Consider the following 26885-nt stretch of genomic DNA (forward strand, 5'->3'; position numbering starts at 1 on the left):
GTGAGGCTTCGCTGTGAGGCTTCGCAGAGCTCCTGAATCTGGTTTTTACCCTCAGGTAAAATCTTTATTTTTCTCCCACATAGAACCTTATTACTATTAAAATCAGCCTTCCCAAATGTATTCCTGCTTCATTTAATTTAGTGTGTTTAACTTCACTTGTTTTATACATTAACTTACTTGTATTGAGTCACCTGTGCTCTTTCAGAGGACTGCTGCTCATGCTAGTAAGGACAGACTCGCCAGGCTGTTCATGTTTATCATTATACTGTCGTCACTCTTCCACGTGTTGTGTTCAGATTGTGATTTTTGTGGATGTGTTTTTTAGGACACATCAGGACTCCAAGTATTCACGTTTGAATTAAGCCACTCTTCCTGTTCCTGTGAGAGCAGTGCAAGGGTCACAATCACGTGACCCTTGCACTGCTCTCATACACAACCATATCATCTATATTAAGAGATCCCTGCATCCGTGCTCAGATTTCCTTCCTTGCAGACACATAAGTGTGACCCGACGTAATGCTAGTGGTCAAATCTCTGCAGCGGCACTAATATCTGCTAATGTCAGATCTGCTGAGACTTACGGTATGACTTTGATGTCCTCTTTGCCATGGAGGATGTAGTCAATCACTTTGTAGAAGATGATTTCCTTGAGAGGTCAAATAAGATCACAGTTAGTTTGCTATACACTATACAAGACACATCTCCTGTACCTGCACTGGTACGCATCTTCAGTGATGTATCCTGGGGTCATCAGGTGTTTCGGGTCTCACAACATCATACACCCTCACCCAGGCGACCCAGCCGGGGGTGATCAGGCCCCGACTTGCGTACCAGTAGCTGCACCTAGCTACACCTAGTCTGCACAGACTCAGGTGTGAAATCAGGTGCAAACTCCACACAGAGATTTAAAAAAAAAACAACAACACTTTAAAGCCCACTGTGTGTGAATCCTGATAAGTTAGAGCCAGATAGGGGAGCACGATTAGAGGAGAAAGACTTTGATAGGGCTGGAAGCATGATTTCACTCAGCAGGTGTCACAGAAATGAGCTTCTGATTGGCCTGACGGAGATACAGGAAGCTGGCACGTTTTAACCTGGTGGAGATGCTACAGTCATTGTGATTGGAAGCACTGAGTAACAGATGAATGCCACATGGACTTGGATCTCAGTGTTTGGTCAGGACCTCCTCACCCTGCCATCAGGAGTTTTGGGTCCATCATAAGGAGGAACCTCTCCCATCAAAACGGGCCACAAGTCAAAGAACTCCTGCACACATAACAGAGACACAGAGAGAAAAGGGCAGATTTAGAGGAGAGAAACATTAATGTTATTTAACGTTATTCTGGGAAGATGCAGTGCTTTTGTTCAGTTTTCAGAACATGCCCAGTTTCACAGATCACAGCGCAGGTTCTACTGCTGTTTGTTATTAAGTGTGTTATTCATGAAATCCAGTATTGTAAGCAGACAGCCATCTGTGCAGACACACAACATGTGTTTGTTCTCTGAGAGCAGGTGCTGGGAATCAACTGGCAGCTGCTTGTAATTAGGTGACAGCTACAGCCAGTAAGTAGTATTTATGGCACCGTGTTAGCTATTACAAATACATGGAGAAGCTAAGAAGATACTTTAAATATACTTTTGTCAGCAGAAGAAGAAATCAAGCAGATCAGACAAAGAAAGCCCAAGGAGTCTGAAAATATGCATTCCCATAAGATGAAGATAAAAAACACAATGGATTCCATAAAAACAAAGACCGGATGGAAGCAGCATAGAAACGGGGATGATACTCTTAAACATGTTGGTTCAGCAGGTCTTGGTCCTGAACCCAGACCACTCACTTACTGTGATGCGTTACAAATCAGTGTGAATCAAAAGAAACATTACAAGTAGCAGGTTTCTGGACAGCTTGCTAAAGATTTTTGGTTCCTCTGTGACTCTGGCTTTGAGTGTGTTGTTGCCCACCTTTGTCTTGGTCATGTCCAGCAAACCAACAGAGTAGCGGTCACAGTTGAGGAAAGCTCGGACTGTGTACAAGGCTTTGTGGAACTGCCTCTCGATGTCTGTCATCTCCTCAAAACACCTTGCTGGCTGACCACAGCAACACCTGGACAGCAAAATCAAAACGGAAACCTGAACCAAGGACAACCACACACTCATCTCTGCTGCTTCTCTTCCTTCTAATGTCTGACGCTTTTTTTGTTCATCACCACTAAAGAAAGTGGCTTTGCATAGATCTGTCCTTACCTGTCCTCTCCGGGTCTCACAGTTGTGTAGGTAGCTCAGGTGGAAAACTCTCAGTGCCAGGTTAGCAAAGTTCAGATATTTGTTCAGGGTCTGGGAGAGAGTAGAACACGAGTGGTGAGGATTTTGAAATGCACGCTCTTACATTTCTTATTATGTCAGCAATCCTGAAAACTCTCCTCCAGCTGATCATCTCAAGGAATTAATTTACAGACTTGGAGCCTGTGTCCATGTTTTAATGAAGAGCTATACTAACCCTAACCCAGAACACACAGTTCTGATGAGTTGCTGTCAAGAAACTTGCAGAAACGCCTCGTTTTTATCTTCGAATGCAATGTTTAAACGGTCCCTGTTAGTTATGACAAAAAGATGCCTCGTTATGTCGCTCCTGACACGCATCATGTTTGGAGAGGCAAAAAATAAACCAAAAATAAGCAAAAATTGAGTTAAGGATAAAAAAAAATCACAAAGACAGAACAATATAGCAGCCTCAGCTGCACCAAAGAATAAAACAGTGACATGTGCATTATTAGGGCTCTCTGTTAGTAAACGGTTTTGTAATTGATCAACAAACGGATTTACTCTGCCTTACAGAAACCTGGTTACAGCAGGATGATTGTTAGTTTAAATGAATCAACACGCCCGAGTAATAGTAACTATCAGAATCCTCGAAGGCCGAGGAGGAGGAGTGGCAGCAATCTTTCACTCCAGCTTATCAATCAACCAAAGACTCAGACAGACTTTTAATTCATTTGAAAGCCTGATGCTTAGCCTTGTCCACACTAGCTGGAAAACTCAAAAAACAGTTTTATTTGTTGTTGTTTATTGTTCTTACTCGGAGTTTCTTTCTGATTTCTACTTCTTTGACTTTTTACCTGAATGAAGTATACGCAAACCTTCGGTCTGACTTGGTCACCTTACAGATCACTCTTCATGATGCAAAATTAGTCCTGAATGCTAACAAAACCAAAGTAATGTTGTTTTCCCATAAGTGAAGCTTCGAACATCAAAACTCTGGAAGGTGATACCACAGACTTGTTGACTCATACAAATGTGTTGGTATTTGATAAGGATCTCAAATTACACACTTAATAAAAAAAAAAGCTCAAATTTACTTTACAGTTTTTTTATAGATTAAAATCGTGTTTCTCTATTGCGACTTGTGTTAAGCCTGTTTTTTATCGCCGTTGGATTAAGTGTTGCCGTCTATCGATTTGCCTGTCCCACTACCTTAGCTCAATTAGACCCCGTTACCGTGCTGCCCTAAGGTATATAACAGACTCACACTTCATGACTTATCACTGCACTTTGTATAGCCTTGCTGGATTTACTTCACTCAATAATCGAAGAATGAAGCATTGGTATATATTTCATATATCTACACCAAGTTCATTGCCCTCCAGAACACCTACAATCTCAGAGCCAGGAGCTGGCTGCGGTTTAAAGTAGCACTTGTGAGCACACCCATATGGAAAAGATATATATAAATCTTATAAAGTTTGTATCTGTCTTGTGTGAAACTTGTATGAAAATCATACAAGAGTGAAAACAAATATAAGATCCCTAGAAAAATTATATAAATGAAACTTGTATGTTTTGGATACTTCCTAAAACAATATATGAAAGTGGCCACTTTCATGAGTAAATCATATAAACCTTATATGATTCACTATATGAAGTAGGCCACATCTTATGCAAGTCTTTTATAAGTTTTTTCTATTTCTTTTATGGAAAAGAAATGGGCAGAGCCAGGAATGTCAAGTCTGTCTTATTTCGGCGTGTGGTCTTGGAATTATCTGCAGCTCAGGTTGAGGTTGGGATTTCTTATCCCTTTATCTAGTTTTAAACAAAAACTGACAGAGGTCCTAGTAACCAACTGTACCTGTAAAATTTAAATGGCTGGAATTTGAAACTGTTTTAAATGTTGTAATGAATTTGATATATTTTACTGCTTCATATTTAGTGGTCAATGTGATCATTTCATACATTGTTGCAGTTGTATATAAATTGGCTTGTTTTGCCCTTTGCACACTGCTGCTTCTTACTTTAGAAGCGATACAGGGGAAGTGTGAATGCTCTTTCTTGATCTTGGTGTTGGTGGGTATGTTCGGGCCTTTCTGAGCTGAAAAATGTTCTCATTCCAGCTCTCAGGTGAGAGTCGAGGATTAATCTTGTGGTTTCTGATCTGTGAGGCTCTGGTTTCGTTTTGCAGTGTTTCAGCTGAATGTGAGCAAGTGGCAGACGGCAGCAGGAAGACAGACACACAGGAAATGATAAACTTGGGGAGTTATTCACATCAGCTTTACCTTCAGTCACAACAGACGCAGTCTAAGTCCAGGTCACAAACCACACATCAGATCAGTTTCATTCATACAGCACCAGAAAAACAGCTGCCTCATGAGCTTCCTGTCACTTTATTATTCAGTCACACACAGTTTCTCAGTCTGTTGATGGTTTTCTGATAAATCTGCTGTGTCCCAGTTAAACTACATGACGTATTGTTCACATCGGTGGCGCCACAAGAACACGGTTAGATCCGAGTGGAGCGTGGTTTGGGGTTAGGGGGACGCAGTTGGCTCAACAGCCACCGTCCTGGTGTGTCTGAATGTGAGTCTGTGTGATCCAGAGTTTTGAATTTTCTAATTGGTTTTTATTTTTATGTCATTTTGACTTTTTGGTTTACTTCAGTTTAGAGTCAAGAGTGAATGTTCTTGTGTCAGTTTAGTCTTTATCTGTCAGAGGCAGGGTTTATGAAAATCAGTGCCACTGTTACAGTAAAAACACCTTTTGAAAGCAGCGACTCTCCGTCTCGTACCAAAACTGAGCATATTAACTCTATAATCTTATTTTCATTGTTTTTAGTTTTAGTGAACTATAATAAGTTTGGTCTCGAATGCTGCAGCTGACCATGTGATGTCTGATTGAGCCAAAGGACAGTGAGGAGGACACATCATCAAAAGCAGGTGGAGTATGTCCATCCAACAATAACCATACCTGATGGAGTCAGGACCTCTGGAGTTCATGTGAGTCAAAGTTTCATGTTTTTCTGGTCACGTCTGTAACATCTGTAACTTGGACTCCTCGTGTTTGTGATTCATCTTAGATGAAGATCATTTTATTAGGGATTATTCTGGAGGTACACTCGAATAGTGTTCATTATCAGTTCTATCTGGTTTGTTGCACATAAACACTCAGTCTAGTCCTGTTGCCAGGTTTTCCTTTAGTCCGGGCCTATCTGGCTCCAGGTCTGAGAAACTGACCCTACATGTTACTTGTTAAGACAAAAGGGGATGCAGCTACCTAAATATAGCTGACAGCACGAGACAAAGCGGAAGAAGAAGGTCTGCTGAGGGACAGGCGCTGTTACAAGTTACCTCTTCATCCTTGGCAGTGAAGCACGCCCCATCCAGCTTGTTAACAGCCATCATGACAGCCACCATGTCTTTACCGTTCATGATCGGGACGGCGAGGACATTCTTCGTCACGTACTCGGTCAGCTCATCCACAAAGCTGCTGAAGTGTGTGCTCTAGGAGGAGAGAGAAGAGGCAGAGTGGATATTTCACTGTATCTAATTATCATCGCTTTCTCGCTGCACTTTTCAAAACTCCCAGAGTCGCTTTGATGAACGCTCTGATGATATCCATAAACGCTGCAAGCCAAGCCTCTCCGTTATCCTCAGACGCCACGCGCTCTCAGCTGCACTCCATCTATGTTTCCTCCTGAGCTGCAGGGGTCATCAATTTTTCCTCTGGGGGTGTAACACAGGAAAAGCAGCTCATTAGCTGCCAAGAAGGAACAAAGACCTGCACAGGGACTCATTTGGCTATGACGAGGTCTCGGTCTTTTTCTGGATGTTAGCTGGGTGAGGCAGGGAAGGGATCAGAGCGCATGCAGACGTTTAAGAGGAAATATGGAGAAAGTTTGATACTTGTCTACTTCCTGCTGAAAATACACTTGAAATCCACCCATCCATCTTCTAGAACAGGGGTGGGCAACTCCAGGCCTCGAGGGCTGGTGTCCTGCAGGTTTTAGATCTCACCCTGGGTCAGCACACCTGAATCAAACAATTAGTTCATTACCAGGCCTCTGGAGAACTTCAAGACATGCTGAGAAGGTCATTTAGCCATTTAAATCAGCTGACATGTCTAAAACCTGCAGGACCCTAGAAGCCTGTAGTTTCCCACCCCTTCTCTCGAACAACAAAGTGCAGTAGGATATAAAATCAGGTATGACAACTGAACAGATGCTGAAGTTGAAAACCTTGTGAAACCTCTCTTCCACCGCAAACTGAAACGTCTTCAGGTGCATTCGCTGTTTATATTTTGTGTGAATGTGTGTGTGAATGGGTGGATGACTGGATGTGTAAAGCACTTTGGGGTCCTTAGGGACTAGTAAAGCGCTATATAAATACAGGCCATTTACAGGCCATATTTTATAAGAAGGACACAGAAACCCCGCTGTGGCTGATCCTGGATCAGCTGCTTCATCTGCTACCTGACAAACAAACCCACTGCACAGATAGGGCACTTTGCCAGCTCGTTATTAGGTGACCTTTGACCCTCTTAAGCTCGCAGAGCTCATCACCCTGCACATGGAGCATTTACCCATTTTTAGATGGAGACACAGGATTGTTTACGCAGCTCTTACACGGTTGCTCTTTGAGTTTGGCTCCTCATTCCAGAGTAGAGCTGGGCAATATGACCAGAAATTCATATCTCGATATTTTTTAGCTGGATGGCGATATAAGATATATATCTCGATATTTTTTTAAAGCCATAAAGTAAGAACAAAAAGAGGGTTCTTAGTCAAAGCTGTGTCCCAGATGTCACACAGGCACTTTTATTAACATACAGCATAGATGTACATGAAAAAAACTACTCAAAAATAAATTATGAGCATTTATTAAATAATGATGCTCTATAAATAAAAGAAAACTGTTGTTTTGTGCATAACAAAGAGCTCATAATTGTGCAGTCAAAATGTAAACTAAAAGACGCTGAGCATAATAACATAGACAGATTTCACAGCTGCTCTGTTCCCAACTTCTACTGCGTGACTGACAGCCTGGAGTTTGAAATCCGCTTCTTAACCATGTCTCTGAACAGGTGCCATTTATGGTCCTTATACACACAATACGGTAATATTACGTTGAAGCACAGTACGTATTACTCCACGAGGCTCCTCGGTAGCTGTAATGCTCCGACAATCCATCAAGCGGTGCAGCTCCGTAGCTTACCAAAGTCGAACTAAAACATTTATTGACAGATTGCTGAGCGCCGTGTATCACATAAAATCGGTTCGCGGTCATCTAGCACAACCAGAATTCATACAAAAGGCGCACTGTCAACTTTTGAGAAAATGAAAGGATTTCAGGCCGTGCATGGCGTTAGCGTGGCTAGCTCGTTAGCGTGGTTAGCTCGTTAACACGTTGACGCCGTCCAGCCCCACGCACGGGGCGATGCGCAGTAACTCATTAACGGAGATTTGCCGTGTCCATCTTGTCGCTGCCTGCAGGGGAAGCGATGGGGGAGGAGGGGGAGTTGTGTTCAGTGAAGGAGAGGCGAGGTCGAGTAACGTTGTGTAAAGACAAAAGTGGATGAAAGAGATGCAAACTTGTGGCTCCGCAACTATAATTATAACGTAACATAGACTATATCGATATAAAGGATATTGTCACATCTTATATCTCGTATAAAAATATATCGATATTTTAAAAAAAACTCGAAATATCACCTAGCTCTATTCCAGAGCGCACACACCTGTACGTACAGCTCTGCAGGTGTGATAAAAGGTGTGCGATAGTGCTGAGTCTGTGGAAGCAGCGGCCTGTGTGACCTCTGCGACTAATCTGGGATCGCTCTTATTCAGGACAGATTAACCTGTTTATGTGGAGCCTGTCCACATAAACCTCACACACATGGATAAATAACAGGGTACCATTCTGAATGTAAATCGTGTTATTCTCGGTCTCACTTTGAAGGAAGAAGATGATGATGAGGGTGAATCGAGAGTCTTGCCTGATTGGCTGACCTGCAGTTAACTGGATCAGGATGGAACCAGTGAGCACAAAGGCAGCAATCCCAGTCCCTGCATTTCATACAGAGCCACCCCGTGTGCATTAACATCACAAAGCCAACCTGTTATCTGGAAACACTCGCCGGTCCTTGGCTGCAATGGGGGACTGAGGCTCTGATTGTTCCCGTCACACTGTCATGTGTTTGTGTGAAGCTGCACACCGTTTCACAATGAAGAGCCAACAGGCTGCTGGGAGCACAACTGCTGCAAATAAACCAGGCACAATGAGCTCGAGCCCGCTTTGTTCCTCCGTCAGCAGCACAGCCTTCTGAGGCCAGTGAAAGGATGCGGTGGAAGTGATACAGAGGAGCGCCTGTGTAATGTGGGCCACTGCCCTATGTGGCGTGAACGTCTCAAAAAGAGCTGCCACAGGTGCAAGCGGGCGGACCTGCAGGAGCATGATGCGGACACGAGAAAATGCTGCCCAGCTATTTTTAAATGTCAGAGGTATTGGCTGTAATGAGATTGAGAGGAATTAGCAGCATAAACAGCATGGAGTCATGTCGCCCTCTGGTGGACACACCAAAGCCGAGCGGCTCTGATAGAAAATGAGACGAGAATGACTGCAAACATTCAGGGAACCTCGAGACTCCTGTCTGTGCTACTGACTGTCCACGCTGTAGTTTGCTGCTAAATTAACTGCTATTACTACAACTAACCGGAGTCATAACTGCATTAATTCCCTCTATTTAAACCAGTCGTGAGTTCTTTTACATGCTTTCATAAAGTAAACGTATATCTGAGAGGATTTCATCTTAGCTAAACGGCCACGTGCTGCTTTTAGACTCTAGATGTTTTTGGGCTCTTTCCTTCATATGTGATAGCACATAGATGAAGGTTTCCACATCAATCCCCCATAAAAAGTACTTGGGTGGTGGTGGTGGTGGCGGTGGGGTTTACCTGTGACACGTCAGGAATGTTGACCATCTTCTTGCTGGTGGCCACGTGGCCCACGATGCCCATATCCAGCGGGTACACGATTTCACTGTCGGGTTGCACGAGGCACTCATCAAAAATGGCGTCTTTATGAACGTTGAACAACCTGAAGGTAAATATGAAGACAGAAACGTGACGCAGGGTGACCAGGCCCTCTCTAACCTCACTAAGTGCTGGAAAGAAGCAAATCCCAGCGTGCTCCGTCACTGGTTCCTGAGGAGGAAGCATGACCTCAGAGATAATAAATGTGTCCAAGCTTCATGCTTACTTTTCAAATTACTCAATTGCCCCAGGGGGACAAATAAAGCTATCAGCAGTGCTGCTACCTGCACTGCTTTCGGACACTGAAGTGGGTCTGCAGTCACCTGGTGGCAAGCTCAGCGACGCCGTTCCTCTGCCGGTACATGAAGAGACTCATGCGATCCGCCCGCAGCATGAAGCTGAGGTGCTTCATCAGCCTGAAAACGGACTTCTCCATGTTCAGGTTATCCTGGATGTCGCGCACCAGGTCGATGAGGATCTCGCTCTCGTCCACCATCGTCAGCTCGTGGAACGTGCTAATGTTCACTGCCGTCTTGCGGTTGGGATCCAGCAAGTCCGAGATGATCTTAGGCCGGAAGTTCATGTCGAAGTACTGCTTGGCGAACTGCGGGTTGGCGTCGAGGAACTGCTCTGCTGCTGCTGCATCCACCATGATTACTGCTGACAGGGAGCAAAGCTGATTGAAGGAGAGCTTCCACGAAAGGCAACAAGTGGCAAATGAATTTAATACTGAGAGAAATATTATTTCGTGCAGAAGAAGAAGAAGAGACACTGGATTTGTTTCTGGGCTGAAGCCAAAACAGTGAGCTAAAAGATGCTGAAGGGCCTTTCTCTTTTCTCTGCATTTTACTCTCAGATTTGATAAGAATACAGAATGTGGTGTCAAAAGCTGGCATCACCATCCCTGCTCTGCACATACTTTTATCAATCAAATCATAAAATAACATAATAATGTAAAAACAGTTAGAAAGAATAAGGCGGCTGTACCTGTGAAAGTCCTCCTGCTGTCTCCGGCTAATCCGTCTGTGCTGCAGATGTCTGAGAGCAGAGAAAAGATTACAGGGATGGTTTTAAATGGTCATGTGTGGACATAAGCTTGCGTCCAATTACATCTTGGGGATTATATGGCTTCCAGTGTTCAACTTCTTTCTGTGTCTCAACAAAACTCTGCAAACACTCGCTGATCTTCTTCAGGACCAGGAAAATTAATATTTCTCCAGTTTTCCGTTTACTGGGCAGTTTTTGGCTCATGCATCCAACCAAAAGCCTCATAACACACTTGATGAGCAGCCACACGCACCTTTAAACTACCACTCGGCATCGACTGACCAACGCACATCCTTTCAGAATAATTTTGTGAGGTTCAGTTTTCAGTTTGAGCCTTGAAGGGCTGAATGTTCTCGAGTATTTTAGTGGAAAAAAACTCTCAATCGTGTCTTTCAGCGTAACCACATTCCTCTGAAACGCACTCAGACGTCAGCACAAAGAAGCAGTGTATGTATGACCCGACACACCAGCAGCACGCGTGCTGTGCTGGCACACGGGGTCCTCGGTGTGCTGGTTGGTGTGTCACTTGCACAGAGCTTGGGCCTCTGCTGGACAGTTTAAGGTTAATGGGGACGCGAGACCAGGGAAGACAGGCCGGACACAAGCCATGTGAGTAAGTCTGAGCATGCTCAGATACACAGATCATATTACCCGTGTGACATGCAGTGAGTGGAAAAGCTGGACAGTCAGGTATGTGTCTGTCTTTCCATTTCTCTGATTTCTTATCAAATTCACACTCGGTGTGCTGGAATGGAGAAACAGGTTCCTGAATCACCTGCGTGTACTGCAGGGCGTGTATGCACACATGTCACTCGTTCCGTGTGAGAACACGTCAGCGAGCTACCGGTGGAGGTGTGAGCTCTTTGAGTGCTCTGTGTTGGGTATCACGTTTCCTCTCTGACTCTGAGTTGAGAATTTGGGGGGACAAATGAAGCCTGCAGCTTTCACCGACAGCGAGTTTGAACTCTGAGTCTGCTTTAACTTTGCGATGCCCACCCGGCGTGGTGACGACAAAACCCCCGTCAGCCTTACACAACTGAGGAGAAAATGAAACAAAGACCTGAACCAGGTTTGCTGTTAGTACTGTCACGATGATTGACAGACATACGTGTATTTGTAATAAAAGCATCCAGCTCTTCTGGTCTGGTGGCTTTAGGGTGATATTTTTCACTTATCCTTGGACTCCAGGTGATGAGCGCATGCCTCATACCCCCAGACTGTAAATAACAATGCAAACTTTTTGAACTCGTGCCAGATCAAATAGCTGTAAGAACCCGTAACAAGAGCTGTACTGCCTGTCCCCGGTCGAGCGGGTCGAACCTGAGATTCTGCCATGTTTGAACCCAAGAGGACATGAGTGTAAGAAAGAGGAACAAATATTTAGGAGCTTCAGTTCACAGACCAACGAGACAAATGAGGTGGATCAGAATACTTTAATAATGCCAAAGGAAATCCATTATGTCATTATTATGTAAAAAAAAAAAAGAGAGAGAGAGCTTCCACTAGAAAACAGGGAAAAGGGGCGGGGTCTAGTGATGTGTCAGAACAGTAGGAACCTGCAGATGAGTGCAGGTGAAGAGGCACAAACATCATTTCCACATGTTTCTGTGGGAGTGAAGAACATCCACGCACGGTAAGTGTTTCCAGGGTTCATCGTCCTACTGGAGCGCCATCTCAGCCTTTGGTCGCTGACAGTTCACCTGGCCTTGCTTCACCTGGCCGTGCTTCAACTGTATCCTGGCGCGCACACAGGTGTGAGTTTTGATCTTTTCTTTAAGAAAAGGTGAAGCTATTAGATCTGCTGCCCCCTCCTGATCGGGCCTCGGGACAGTCAGGCTCATCAGTAACTGCGCATGTGTGCAGCTCGTGTGACGTAACACGCGCCGTTCCACGTCATCACGCACGGAGCTGCGGCGGGGCGGAAAACAGATGCGAGGCGGGATCGGAGCGGACCGTGAGCGGCAGGGACGGCTCAAAGGAACTCGGTACCGGCACCGGGATCCAGCTCAGGTGAGTCCCCCCGCGCGCGAACGCCGCCTCGCTCCCGGTGTCCCGCGGGTTCACGTGCGTGCGTGCGTGCGGCGGCTCGCACTCAGGTTTGTTCCTGTCCACGTTTACACTGTTTACAAAGGAGCCATTCACGCCGGCTCACCTGAGCCCCCACAGGAAGTGACGAGCCTTTGAAAACGGCCTTGTTTCACCGCGACGCTCAGTGACGCTCTGCTCATCACACAAAACAGTACGCCGCCTTCGTGACGTCACCGCACTAGTCCGCTGCCACGCTGTCACTCACATCGGCAATCCAGGTGAGGCTGAGGCACGCGTGCACCAGGATCATTCAGCGCAGGGAACACCGGGACCCTTCAGGTCTCTGCGTGCACCACCTGCAAACCGATTACCACGCCACACCGTCAGAGTCCGCTGCTGCTCACGGAGGCGCTCAAAAGGCCTTCATCACGGTAACGATGATAAGATAAGATAAGATAAGATAAGATAAGATAAGATGACCTTTATTAGTCCTACAGGTGGGAAATTTGTTTTGTTACAGCATGATGATGATGATGATGATGATGATGATGGTGGTGGTGGTGGTGGTGGTGTGTGTGTGTGAGTGAGTGAGAGAGAGACAGTGTGAGAAGGAGTGTACTAGGTTTACATGTCTTTGTGGGGACCAACAGCCTGGGGACAAAGTGTCCGTCCTCACGAGTTTGAAGGTATTTTTGAGACTCAGCATCTGGTTTTAGTGTCATTGTTACAGTTATGGTTGTTACGGTTATAGTTAGGTTCAGACTCAGGGTTAGGGTTCATTTTTGATGGTTAGAGTAAGATAAGATAAGATAAGATAAGATGACCTTTATTAGTCCCACAGGTGGGAAATTTGTTTGTTACAGCAAAGTGCAAAGTTATGTAGCAGAAATTAGAAAACACTGGAAAGCAATAAAATAAAATACCATATACAATAGAATAAAATAGAATAGAATAATATATACAATAGAATAAAATGGAAATACAAATACTATATACAACTGAGTAGGAAAATACAAAAAGAAGAAGAATTGCACATATAGCAGTCTTATTGCACATGTGTGGGTTTGTGTGTTTGATCAGCTGCAAAAGTCTTTATTGTGGAGTCTGACAGCAGTGGGGAGGAAAGACTTGCGAAATCTCTCCGTCCCACACCGTGGGTGCCGCAGTCTCCCACTGAAGGAGCTGCGCAGTGCTGTCACAGTCTCCTGCATGGGGTGGGAGATGTTGTCCAACAGGGATGACAGCTTAGCCGCCATTCTCCTGTCACTCACCACCTCCACTGGGTCCAGAGGCAGGGCTCTAGAGTGTGACCAAATTTTTCAGTGGTGCAACTAAAAAAAAAATTTGGTCGCAAATATTTTCGGGTAACAAAAAAAAAAAATCTCTGCAACTCTCCGTGTGTTCAACAACAGACACATTATGCCCCTATCGTGGACTAAACCAATCAGAGATAGTCAGGGGCGGGACCTCTCTGATTGGTCGTGGTCCAGTTGAAAGTGCAGGTGGAAGAGAGAGGTGAGTAGGTTGAATAAAGCGATATCAATTCATTAACGGATTCCACACAAAGACGTAAACACAGAGCAGACCGACGCATCAGAATCAGCTTTGTCTTTCTCGGCTTTCTCACCCCACGGCCCGAACACGGACACGCTGTCGGAGCTCAGCGATTCTGATGCGTCGGGTCCGCGCTGTGTTTCCGTCTTTTTTGCGCTAGATTCTGAGCTGCAGGTTTTGTCTCTCCAACCAAAATTCGCCGAGCCAGCAGCAAAAGAAGCAGCAAACTACACTTCACATTTGATAGATGTCGTCATGAATTCCCTCTGACTTTTGCTGTTTTGCTTCCACCACGATAAAAATCACACTTCATGCACAGCTCCCTCTCTCCCTCTCTCCCTGTACTTCAAGAACAGTTTCCCGTGTCAAATCTCTGTTTTCTGCATTATTCATTCGCTTATTACCCACCAGTCTACCGTTGTTTACAGCGCTGTCGGCCGCTGTCTTTTTCTTTTCTTTTTTTCACTTATATGACCTCGGACAAGAAAGCCTAATTTCTGCTGTTCAATACTGAAGAAATTTAAACTTCTTAAAATTATGCAAAATTGCAGAATATTGCAGAATATTTTTAAGGTTATCTGCTATAAAACGCCAGACCAGGAAAATCTCCTTCATGTTTTTCTGTGTTTTATTCTCAGGCTATGTCCACACATACCCGGGTATTTTTGAAAACGCAGATTTTTCTATGCGTTTGCACCTTTCGTCCACACGTAAACGGCGTTTTCGGTCACTGAAAACGGAGATTTCTAAAATCTCCGGCCAGGGTGGATATTTTCTAAAACTCCGTTTTTGCATTTACGTGTGGACGAGAAAAACGGAGAAAACGCAGCGTCAAAGGTGTGCCCCTTTTTTGACGTCACAGTGTGCGTCACGTTGTTGTTTCGGTGAAATGAATTTCTACAATACTGTTAATTGTCCTCTCTGCAGTGTTTAAATGCTTACATATACACACACAGTTACTGTCCCTCCACACATACGACTCGGTTCTGCTTCTATGCCCCAGCTTTGTTTACTATTTCATACCGAGGCTTCTAGACTTCTGATTGGCCAACATTTCTACACAGTTAGGAATATAGCGCCACCTGCTGCTTTGGCATGTTCCTAGCAGCGTTTTCCTTCATTTCTGCCTTTACGTGTGGACGGGATTATTTTTTAAAACGAAAACGGAAAATCTCCGTTTTCAAAAATACCCGTGTACGTGTGGACATAGCCTCAGTTACTTTCACACAAAGGCATCTGCTGTGATGTTCACAATTCTGATGAAGTCTCATGTGTATCAGTACTGATAAATGATCAGAATTATAATATTTCTGACTGTCTGAGGCTAAATTGAATCGAATCAGGACTATAGGATTATAGAAATCAGTGATGATACCCAGTCCTAGTGAGCAGCCTAGGCCTGACAGAAGTGGATGTAGCTGTGGGTAATAAGAAAAGATGAAAAGAACTATTGATAACTTTTGTGTTAAGTTAAGGCCTGATCCGTCTGAAATTCATAGCCAGCTCTGACACGGTGCCATCAATCTTTGAATGCTGAAAAAACAGCAGTGTATCCAGAAAACACATTATATGCAGCAATAAATGCACTGCCCAAGTGTCCCCTCTCCCCACTGCCTTTCAGCAGCAGGCAGCAGCAAACAGGTCCTCAGAGGAGGCCAAGATGATGATTAAGTTTAACATTTTTTACAATATTGACAAAGCAATTTAAGCACAAGTTTGTTAGTTAATAATTTAGAAATGAATATTGTCTGTATGGACTTCCCCCCCAAAGAAAGTGCACATGTAAAACTGCGGTGTTAAGCGATGCGGTTGAAAAATTTGAGTGCGCCTAACTTTTGTGCCGGTACGCCTAAATTTTTAAAGTTAGGCGTACCGGTGCGCCCATGGCAAAAAGTTAGTCTAGAGCCCTGAGAGGGCATCCTAGAACAGAGCTGGCCCTTCGGATCAGCCTGTTCAGTCTCTTCCTGTCCCCAGCAGAGATGCTGCCGCCCCAGCAGACCACACCATAGAAGATGGCTGAGGCCACCACAGAGTCATAGAAGGTCTTCAGGAGTGGGCCCTCCACTCCAAACGACCTGAGTCTCCGCAGCAGGTACAGCCTGCTCTGCCCTTTCCTGTAGAGGGCGTCTGAGTTATGAGTCCAGTCCAGTTTGTTGTTCAGATGAACACCAAGGTACCTGTACCTGTCCACAGCCTCGATGTCCATACCTTGGATGTTCAGTGGTTGCAGTGGAGGATGTTTGTGCCTGCGGAAGTCTACCACCAGCTCCTTGGTTTTACTGGCATTGATCTGGAGGTAGTTCAGCTGGCACCAGTCCACAAAGTCTTGAGTCAGTCCTCTGTACTCTTTGTCGTCCCCATCAGTGATGAGGCCGACTATTGCAGAGTCATCAGAGAACTTCTGCAGGAAGGACTGGGTGGAGTTGTGGGAGAAGTCTGCAGTGTAAGCGGCTGGGGAAAGTATTATGTCAACTAGATGTCCCCACAAAGATATGAAAACACAACTCTGTGTGTGTGTGTGTGTGTGTGTGTGTGTGTGTGTGTGTCAGAGAGAGAGAGAGAGAGAGAGTGAGCATGTATGTGGTGGGAAGGGGGGTAATTTCAGAGTTAGGAGTTTGAAGTGTTTGTACCTCCATCATCACCAGTCAGAGGGCGATGGCTAATCATCGTGGTTCAATAATGTCACAAGATAACGATAACGATTAAAAATAAAAAACAGATAACGATAAAAAAGAGTTAACCATTAAAAATAAAAGAGAGATAACGACTAAAAAAAAGAGAGATAACAATTCAAAAAAAAAAGAGAGAAAGATAACGACAAAAAAATAATGATAAAAAAGAGCTAAAGGTTAAAAATAAAAGGGAGATAACGATTAAAAATAAAAGAGCGATAACGATAAATTCAGAGCGGCAGTGTCTATAACATGCAGGTGGAATGTCGGATAGAACAGCCGCCGTTGCTGCTGCTGCTCTCTCAGACTTTGGTAATCACTGCTCCACCCTCTGGGTTTGGGTGGTGTTTGGATGGTGACCCTAAACTCTGCAGCTTTTAGAGTTTAGGGTCCGTTGGCCAGAGGCAAGTGTATTGGGGCGTGGCGTTCAGTGTGAAGAAGAGCTGCGACTCACGAGGACTGAAGAAGCAGAAGTGTTTTATCTGTGCTGTGATGCAACATCAGAGGCAGGAAATCAGCAGAAAGTCATAAACACGCACACACTGAGCTGATCTCAGCAGCCTCTGACCTCACAGCTGGAACTGTGACCACATTCAGCACACACACATTATTAGAATGAGACATACTCGTGGGTAAAGGTACCGGTCGTATCTCAGGGATGTCGAAGTGTGATTACACGGTGGGCCAGACCGGTGAAGCGGTCCTTTCTGTCTCAGTAATGACTGCATGTCTCATCCCTGATGCGTTCTTTTGGTAGCTCATTCGCCAGACTCTCCTAGATTATGTCAAAGGTTTCAATAATTCCGAAAATGTTTACCTATAACTAGCAGGTAGCGCTAGGGGCGTGCTCTCTTTACACAGAATGCACCTTTAAAATCCTTGATGTTGGTTTCACAAACTGGTATTACAGGAAAGTGCAGCCCAGCGTTCGGCTAACGTCAGCAGCTCAGAGCTCCTGTTGGCTCTTTAATAAGTCCATTAAATTCCACCAAGCGCTTCGGGGGCTGTTACAGTCAGCAGTTTGAGGTGAAGCTGGTAAGAATAATGACTTTTTTCTCTACCTGAACACAGATAAGAGCTCAGCCATGCTTCACGGGGAGGACAGCTGTGCGGCAGTAGAAGATGGCGGTGAGGAGGACCAGCACCGGCCTCTCATCCTGGAAAGGATTGAGAAGGAAACGGGAAGAACCTGGAGAACGGTTTTGTCGCAGCGGCTTAGGAAGCACTGCTCCTGCACGCCAGAGAAGGCCAAATCCAGAATCCTCAGCTTCTTCCCGGTTCTCCAGTGGCTGCCGCGCTACAAGCTCAGGGACTGGATCCTGGGGGATGCAATGTCAGGAGTGATTGTTGGAATCCTATTGGTTCCCCAGTCCATAGCCTACTCCTTATTGGCTAACCAGGATCCCATATATGGCCTGTACACGTCTTTCTTCGCTTCCATCATCTACGCCCTCCTGGGCACTTCCAGGCACATCTCAGTGGGGATTTTCGGAGTGCTCTGTCTGCTCATTGGCCAGGTGGTGGACAGGGAGTTGGCCCTGGCGGGATACCTCCCGGAGAGCAGCCTGAGTGGGAATGACAGCAGTGTCCCGTTGGCTGGGAATGACAGTGGCGTGGTGGGATGTGACCAGAGCTGCTACGCGATTGCCGTGGGGGCCACAGTTACCTTTACTGCCGGGATTTACCAGGTAAGTGTGCAGGGGCACCTGTGGGCTTTAATGACTGAGCATAGAACCACACAACCTTACTCCTACTCATCTTTTTCAGGTGCTAATGGGCCTTCTGCAGGTGGGCTTTGTGTCCGTCTACCTGTCGGACTCCCTCCTCAGCGGCTTCGCTACAGGAGCCTCCCTCACCATCCTGACGTCTCAGATCAAGTACCTGCTGGGCCTGAAGATCCCACGTCCTCAGGGCTGGTTCACTCTGTTTAAGACGTGGTATGGCCTGCTGAGCAATCTCGGGAACACCAATGTGTGTGATCTCATCACCAGTCTGGTGTGTTTGGCGGTACTCATACCTACGAAGGAGCTCAATGACCGCTTCAAGTCCAAGCTGAAGGTAAAAGTGTGGCAATGACTTTATAATCAGTAACACTCCAGTAAAATTAAAATTATACAAATATTCATTCTATGAAAACAAAAAGCACCCTGTTTCTAACTGTGTGGTTTACTCTGTCCTCGCCCTCACCTGTCCTTCTCTAGGCTCCGATCCCATTCGAGCTCTTTGTGGTGATAATTGCCACGCTCGCATCTCACTTTGGCCATTTCAACGCCAAATACGGGTCGGGCGTGGCTGGGGTCATCCCCACAGGCTTCCTCCCTCCTCAAATGCCCATGTGGTCTCTGATCCCCAATGTGGCTGTCGATGCCTTTTCCATTGCCATCGTGGGATTCGCTATCACCGTCTCACTGTCGGAGATGTTCGCCAAGAAGCACGGCTACACGGTGGACGCCAACCAGGAGATGTATGCCATCGGGTTCTGCAATATCCTGCCGTCGTTCTTCCACTGCTTCACCAGCAGCGCCGCGCTGACCAAAACCCTCGTCAAGGAGTCAACCGGGTGCCAGACGCAGCTGTCAGGGCTGATCAGCGCTCTCCTCCTGCTGCTGGTGCTTCTGGTGATCGCGCCGCTCTTCTATTCCCTCCAGAAGTAAGAAAAGCAGGATGTCAGTCTAACCTCTATATGATTGTTAACTAGTCTTCTTGCAGACTGACCTCCTGATGAGGTCGTTGGTTACCCCCTTCTGTTGGAGTGAAGTATGAGTCTCGATCTTAAGTTTTAATCCAGACAGCTTTTATGACTTGTCCCGTCTTTGCCCCGTCACTCCTTCAGCTCTTCCACGCTGAGGACGTTGATGCAGGTAGAGGCCACAGCTGTGTGTAAGCTTCTGATAGGCTGCGGTGATCCTTACCTCTCTCCTCTCCTGTGTCTGCTCAGGTGTGTTCTTGCCGCCATCATCGTGGTAAACCTCCGTGGTGCTCTTCGAAAATTCACCGACATTCCCTGCATGTGGCGTGCCAACCACATCGATGCCTTCATCTGGCTGATCACCATGGCAACCTCAGCGCTGGTCAACACAGAGCTGGGGCTCCTTGTGGGGGTTTTGGTGTCGGCTTTCTGTGTCCTGGGCAGAACTCAGCGGGTCCAGGTCCTGGAGCTCGGCCGGGCTATGACCAGGGAGCATTACGAAGATCTGGCGTCCTACAAAGGCCTCCAAACCCACCCCGACGTGGCCATCTTTAGATACGAAGCGCCAATCTACTACGCTAACCAGAACCTGTTTAAAAAGTCTCTGTACAGGTGTGTAGGACTTGACCCTGTGAAGGAGAAGAGCCGCCGTGTCAAGTTCCAGAACAGCAAACGACAGGAAGAGGCAGCCGGAGTCCCGACAAGCAACTCTGACGAGAAAGAGGCCGAAGCGCCTCCAGCTGTCACCCTGATGATGAACACAGCCTCCCGTCAGTTACGCAGGGTAGTGATCGACTGCAGCGCTGTCTTGTTCCTGGACACTGCTGGAGTAAATGCTCTAAAGGAGGTCCGCAAGGATTACGGAGAGCTGGGGGTGGTGGTGGAGTTGGCTCAGTGCAACACCTCCGTGCTGGACACGCTGGAACGAGGAGGATACTACAGCAACCAAAAAGGAGGCAACGCAGGAGAGAACCGCACGATCTTCTTCACTATCGAAGATGCCGTCCTCCACGTCCAAAGCCCCAGCACTCCTAACGGAGACTGTGATAAGTCCTAAAGAGACAACACGTCTATGTTTACATGTCTACAGCGTGTGGCTGCACAGATGTGCCTTTGTAATGGTTTTCTGAAGTCCTACCTTCACCTCAGGTTTCTACATCCAGACAGGTGATGAATCACCACAGTGTGAACGTCCACGTACCGATAACTCACTGTATAACAAGAACCAGCCACCCACAAGGAAAGAATACCCCGACCCTACCTGACAGCTTGAGTCCATGTCTAAGGCAGACTCAGCAAGTTTACATCTGCACAGTACAAGTGCTGCACTGTGTGAAATATGTTTATTCTGCACAGTACAAGTACTGCACTCTGTGTACAAGTACGGCACAGTGTAAAATATGTATTTCATACTGCACCGTGTGAAATATGTTTTATACTGCACTTTGTGAAATATGTTTCATAATGCACAGTACTGCACAGTGAGTACAAGTACTGCACAGTGTGAAATTTGTTTCATACTGCACAGTACAAGTACTACACAGTGTGTACAAGTACTGCACAATGTGATATATGTTTTTTATACTGCACAGTACAAGTATTGCACTCTGTGTACAAGTACTGCACAGTGTGAAATTTGTTTCATACTGCACAGTACAAGTACTACACAGTGTGTACAAGTACTGCGCAATGTGATATATGTTTTTTATACTGCACAGTACAAGTATTGCACTCTGTGTACAAGTACTGCACAGTGTGAAATTTGTTTCATACTGCACAGTACAAGTACTACACAGTGTGTACAAGTACTGCACCATGTGAAATGTGTGTTTTATTCTGCACAGTACAAGTACTGCAAAGTATAATATATGCGTTTCATACTGCACAGTACAAGTACTGCACAGTGTAAAATATGTTTCATAATGCACAGTCCTGCACAGTGAGTACAAGTACTGCACAGTGTAAAATATGTTTCATAATGCACAGTCCTGCACAGTGTGTACAAGTACTGCACCGTTTGAAATATGTGTTTCATACTGCGCAGTGTGAGACTGGTCATGCCCTAATGTTGTTTATAGAGGCCAGAGCCGTATTCTGACTTAATTTTTAGATACCGAGTCAGAACGATGAGTGTGCACGTGCACACGTTCAGGATGACGACTGGGGTTAGAATTTAAATCAGGTGTAAATCATTTAGTGTTTTTGTTTTTTAAGGTCTAAACTGGATTTTTTGCCACAATCAAAAAGGAACATAATCGTCTGCTGTTTGGTGTTTGGGTCCATCAGTCCAATCATGACTGACGCCTCAGGGCAGGAAGTTTAAAATACGTGTAGAAAAAAGCAGCACCTCTACTGCTCTGAGGAGAGACCTCAGAGGTATCTAAATGAGTTCTTGCTTTAGATCAGAGCCCTGCTGGATAAAAACATACATTCTTCATACGTGCTTAATAAGAAGCAGCCACCCTGTGCCTGAACATGAATGTACGTGCAGTGACCCGAGGAAGCATTTTTCTGTTAGCACTGATGTAGGTGCAGGTGTATGCATGTGCTTCCAGATCCTCTGACAGACGAATATTCCTCCGGTGAGGATTAGAGACTCTTCCTGTTTAACTGTTAGCCGCAGTCACATGACCTTGGCCTGTGCCTTCTTTCTGTGAGTCGGGTAATGAATGACCCCCCCCCCGCAGACAGGGGCTTTGATGTGGTTTCTGTAGCTTTAACGAAACCTGCCTCAATAAACTTGGTAGCATTATTATTCATAGAGCACTTAATTATTAGAAAGCCTGAAGTTGGTTCTTAAGCAGATGTATTCTAGTTTTTTATTATGAGAAATGTATACGTATACATGATTCCGAATATGTGCCTAAAGCTTATGCACTAAAATTTTTTTGAATGAATTTTACTGTAAAGCAGCACAATCCTGACAGCAGTTTTACTGTTTGCACTTTTCAAAGCTGTTTTATTATCTTAAATATCCAAACAGTTTATCCTGGACGCCGCCACGGCCCCCACGCTCCATCCTGCTTCCATCTCAAAGGGCTCACTCATGATAATCGGATAATCAAGCGGCTTATCTCAGCTGAGACCAAAAAGGTTTTTTTGCTCTTGACCTTTGAACCCTGCTTTGTTTAATGTGTGTTCACAGCACCAACGTAAAGTTTTATTGCTTGAACCTTTTAAGTAGCTGATCAGGGTAAGAATAGAAGTTTGCTCTCAATGCAAAAGTGTTGCTGAAATGGAGCGTGCTGATATGCAGTGATGGACTATTTTAAACTGGGAAAATCTTTGCAGAGTTGTTTTTATACTGGGTGTATGTGACAGGATGTGGTGTTTCCAGCCTCTGTCCTTGCTGATTTAAAGCAGTAGTGGTTTATATTTTATAGCTGTTTTTACAGAGAAAATCAAAAAGAATTATGGATGAGTTTTGCTGCAGAGCTGTTAAAGTTGATTACACAGCCGTTGATGGAAGTGAATATGCTCGGTGACGTGAGTTTCACGTCGTTCTCCCTGAATGCTCACCCGAGCTGCTAAACACACGCAGTGCTTTTAGAGAACAAAGTCCTCGCTTCAGTATCTAAATGTAAAACAGAAAAACATGACGTAAGCTCCCATTTATTCTAGTCAGCTTATTTAACTTTATCGTGTATCCTGGTATCAGATTGAAGCGGTGTTTTACTGGAAAATAAAATCCTGTCTGATTCCTCTCTTGTTTTTCTTCATTACTGCATTTACATATCCAGCTCTTATTCTCTAACAGTGGTTCCCAAAGTGTTTAATCGACTTATTAAAGAGCCAACAGGAGCTCCCCATTGCTGGGGAGGCGTGGTATGAATAGATTGACAGACCACGTGACTTTCGCGCATTGCTTTGTGGGTACGAGTGGCAACAAAATCAAAACACTGCATCAAGCGCTAGCATTTCCAGCACCAGTAATCATTAATTCTGCGGTTTTAATCCCTACTTACATTTCATTTGCCCCAAAAACAGTTATGTACAATATGACGGAGAACACGGCAGGTCCGTCCTAAGGCAGACTTGACGAAAAGGCAAAAAAAAAAAAAAAGTACGAGGAAAAAATCAAAGGAGTGAAAGGGTTAGACCCATACGAGCATACAGAGTGGAGTAAGGACGTTAGCGTGCTGCCCAACTTTCATCACACACATATTTATTATTATATGGTCCTAAGTGTGAGTGCATACACTCACAAGATGTTTGTTAACTTCAGATCCCTGCAATAAGCCCAGGTCCACTTTACTTTGGTGATTTGGACTATTCCATTTCACAGCTGTTGTTACATTTTTTTCCTTTGCGTTTGCCTGTACAGGAGATAATCTATTTGTCATTTCAGGTCGTAGTATTAAACAACATTTTCAGATCTAATAGAAATAAAATGAGTGTTTTGTAATTCATTCAATTTATTGTCTTTATTTATAACTGGCATTAGAATCTTACAAGAAAGAGACAAAATTGTATGCCATTATGTTTTATTAGCTGCTTCTGTAAAAAAACAAATCAACAATGCAACCCCCCCCCCCCCAAAAAAAAACATTGCAAAACAACATACTGGAAAACATTTATTCATCACTTAATTGCTTCAATACAACCCTTGGGCACATATATGTAGGACGTTTCGTGGCTGTTTTGATATCGCTCTCTCTCTTAACCGATCAAATCTCACTGTGGTAGCAGCTTTAAACTCGGTATGACCCAGGTTGATAGAGGGTGCCCAGTCTGGATCGCATTCCAGCATTTTGTAGGCTGGTTTTCCTACAAAACACAACAAACATTAGCCCGCAAAGCCACAGATAACAAAGCAGCATAGTGCAATGAATTCAATTCAAATCAATATAAGACTTATTTTTATCCTACATCAACAATTATGTTATGATAAATTACGTAAGAACTACAACAGAAGACTTACCTTTGTGGAAATGCTTGGAGCAGACTAACATGTGAGCTGGAGTGTTCTGGGACGTTATATTTGGTCTTCGAATGGCTGCAATCCAGGCCATCCATCGGCTCTTTGTTACTTCGGAAACATGACTTAAACAATTTCTCTTCAATAAAGTAATCCGATAAAAACCAATCTCTTTACCCGTCGGCTTCCCGTGGCTGTCATGTGACCAGCTATTGCAGTTAATAATACAACACCTTCTTGCCATTTTTTGTTTCTTTTTATTGCTGTGTGACTGTTTTCATGTGAAAGCCTGCGTGGGCTAGTACCGCTTGCCACTCGTTCCCACAATCCTTTGCGGTTTTACCCCGGAATGACGTCACATTTTCAATCTCTATAACAAAACAAAAAAAAAATGCTTGGACACTGCTAGCATAATGGACAGGTTTTTTGACGGGGCTCCTACTCAAACGCAAAGCAGAAGATGAATCGTCGCCAAATATGGTTCCAAGCCAAAGACTAAAAGGGGTGGGTGGGTTTATTGTAAAAACAAAGGGTGGCCTAGCAAAAAAAAGTTTGGGAACCACTGCTCTAACACATTCATTTCCACATGTGCAAACAGTCCAATCACGCCCTGCCAGCATGAAGCATAAACACTGAGCTTTATGTATTTCATTTTTTCAGTAACGTGTTGAACTCGTTTATGACAACATTAAATGAACATAAAAATACTGAGCTTTAATTTATCCAAGGCAAACGCTTGCTGTCAATAAGCAACAGGATTCGATGAATATTAAAGTTACTACGTTAGAAAGGTAAGTCTATTAAAAATGACTTGTCGCGTACCAAAGTTTCGGCACTTCTAACCCTGGCCCTCTTCTCAGTGGTGAGGAGCAGGTTGTGGGAACTGCTACGTTGGACTTTTGGAGCTGGAGTTTGGCCAGTAATGACTTGAAATGAAGCGTCTGTGTGACGCTCCCGCCCACACACCCGCTGGACGTGACCGCGAACAAGCCCCCCTACACTTTTTACGTAGCCCGGCTGCTCCTGTTTATCTGCCGATGGGTTTACCGTGACTTATGACTCGTTAAATTAGGGTAAATTCAACCACATCACTATTATGAAAAAGACACAGCTTATCAACTTATAGTTCTACAACATCTAAAATCACTGTTAGCTGCTAGCATATGCACTGTGTTGGAGGCTTGGTGCTGGCTAGTTAGTGATGCTACACACCTGTTACTCTAATAGTCTGTATTTTTGAATGATTCAGCACTCCTTAGTTTTTGTTATCCATTTTTAGACAGCGATGAGATGAGCTGCACACCCCATAGAGGCCCAGAATTACTGTTAATATCAAAAAATATAATGTTGTCCTTTGAGATTTTAACATAAGACTGAGGATGATATCAAACTGAAGATTTAAACAGTTTTAGATTCATTACATTCACAGAGCATGGAAACTTTAAATTATATAAGCAGCAGCAGCAGGCTTCATAGTAGTGCCATTTGTTCATTTCATTTAATAATAGAGTCCACATTATTATCAACATCTACTTCATCAGGTTTTATTTAATTGTGTCAGAGAAAATCTCATGTGCTCTTCATGTAGCTGACTACATTTAATGTTTAAAATAGAAGCTGTGCAGCTCTGAGATCAGCAGCTTTCTGAAGCACTAAACTGAGGTCCTGTTAACCCTAGAACACTATCGCCGGGTGATTTACACCCGAGCAAATACATTTACATGATTTCTCTCTCCTGCAGCTGTTTGCGTGTCGAGGGGCCTGTGCCTTCACCAGGGAAGTCTCAAATTTCCCAGGAATGGGTGGACCAAAGACCCACTTTCCAGAGTCATTATTTTGTTTTAGGAGGGGTTTTTTTCATGTAATTAGACATGGCACAGTTGAAAGTAAAAGAAGACCACTCTAATTTGTCATGTGTTGTCATATTTTGATATATTTGATTACTTTTTATTGGTTATATTATATCGGGTAAAAATCACCCGGCATTAGTGATTGTGTTACTATTTATAGCGATAGTGTTCTAGGGTTAATGTTGATATACAGTGACACAGTTACATGGGGGATTAATCCCTTTGACTTTTTGTCTTTAACTTTGTCAATAAAACAGCTGCAGCTTTCACTACAGCACATGTGGTACTTTAACCTTTGTACTGTTTTCATCAGTTAATTTTGCAGTTAACATGTGAACATGTTGGATCATCTGTCTGCTGTCACTGGGTGGTGCTGAGGTCTGAATCTGAGGGCAGCTCCTGTAATCACAAAGAGAATACAATCATCACAAACTGTGAAATATGAAGTTTATCTCTCAAATCTGAAATATAGCTGATCCTTCTCTTTCCTCACACACTCAGGATCTGAAGTTCTACTCTTACATTTTTTTCAGTTCTACAGTTCTGCTGACAGCTGACATATGAGCTGTTTATTTAAAAAAAAAGGAAAGAAAAGAAAGCCTTATATACTAACAGATTTTCCAGTATAATATTTACCTTTGAGTGGTTGGTGCTTTGTAAACGGAGATCTGCAAATATGAGATGATGGAGCAAGTTTCAGTCCTGGTTCAGTCTGCTGCTGCATCGTGGTCACGAATTATCAGCAATGTTTGACCTGCTGTCTGAGTATTGGACAACACATTAATGCTTTAAATTATTTCTCTTAAAGGATGTAAGCTGTACGGAGTACTGC

The 26885-nt window shown here is 44.5% G+C and overlaps 2 protein-coding genes across 7 annotated transcripts in view; one reads left to right on the forward strand and one right to left on the reverse strand.

The window, feature by feature from the left end:
* Positions 1–12640, reverse strand: part of pde6a (phosphodiesterase 6A, cGMP-specific, rod, alpha) — a 27784-nt gene extending 15144 nt beyond the window's left edge. Inside the window, 10 exon segments of the mRNA XM_005453212.4 lie at positions 582–646; positions 1192–1266; positions 1963–2076; positions 2078–2104; positions 2245–2334; positions 5616–5768; positions 9218–9359; positions 9619–9955; positions 10283–10333; positions 12495–12640. Coding sequence (XP_005453269.2) covers positions 582–646; positions 1192–1266; positions 1963–2076; positions 2078–2104; positions 2245–2334; positions 5616–5768; positions 9218–9359; positions 9619–9955; positions 10283–10333; positions 12495–12570 — 1130 coding nt within the window. The 5' untranslated portion in view covers positions 12571–12640.
* slc26a2 (solute carrier family 26 member 2) lies at positions 6342–22989 on the forward strand. Of its 6 annotated transcripts, none has more exons than XM_019355502.2 (5): positions 6342–6468; positions 17668–18284; positions 18364–18654; positions 18798–19246; positions 19535–22989. In XM_019355502.2, the coding sequence occupies exons 2-5, from the start codon at positions 17682–17684 to the stop codon at positions 20340–20342; spliced, it is 2151 nt and encodes a 716-aa protein (XP_019211047.1). In that variant the 5' UTR covers positions 6342–6468; positions 17668–17681; the 3' UTR covers positions 20343–22989. The 6 variants fall into 6 exon arrangements, with proteins under 6 accessions (XP_019211047.1, XP_019211044.1, XP_019211041.1 ...); XM_019355499.2 differs by lacking the exon at positions 6342–6468 and adding an exon at positions 11876–11975; XM_019355496.2 differs by lacking the exon at positions 6342–6468 and adding an exon at positions 12165–12352.
* Positions 22990–26885: the final 3896 nt, after the last annotated feature.

This window comes from Oreochromis niloticus, linkage group LG2 (genome assembly GCF_001858045.2).
Source record: "Oreochromis niloticus isolate F11D_XX linkage group LG2, O_niloticus_UMD_NMBU, whole genome shotgun sequence".
In the NCBI taxonomy this organism is placed as follows: Eukaryota; Metazoa; Chordata; class Actinopteri; order Cichliformes; family Cichlidae; genus Oreochromis; species Oreochromis niloticus.

Bases quoted from the DNA above. Each gene is read 5' to 3' on its own strand.
- slc26a2 (XM_019355502.2), top strand. From the start codon at position 17,682: ATGCTTCACGGGGAGGACAGCTGTGCGGCAGTAGAAGATGGCGGTGAG. The intron at 18,285-18,363 runs GTAAGTGTGCAG...CATCTTTTTCAG, and splicing joins TTACTGCCGGGATTTACCAG to GTGCTAATGGGCCTTCTGCA. The intron at 18,655-18,797 runs GTAAAAGTGTGG...GTCCTTCTCTAG, and splicing joins GCTTCAAGTCCAAGCTGAAG to GCTCCGATCCCATTCGAGCT.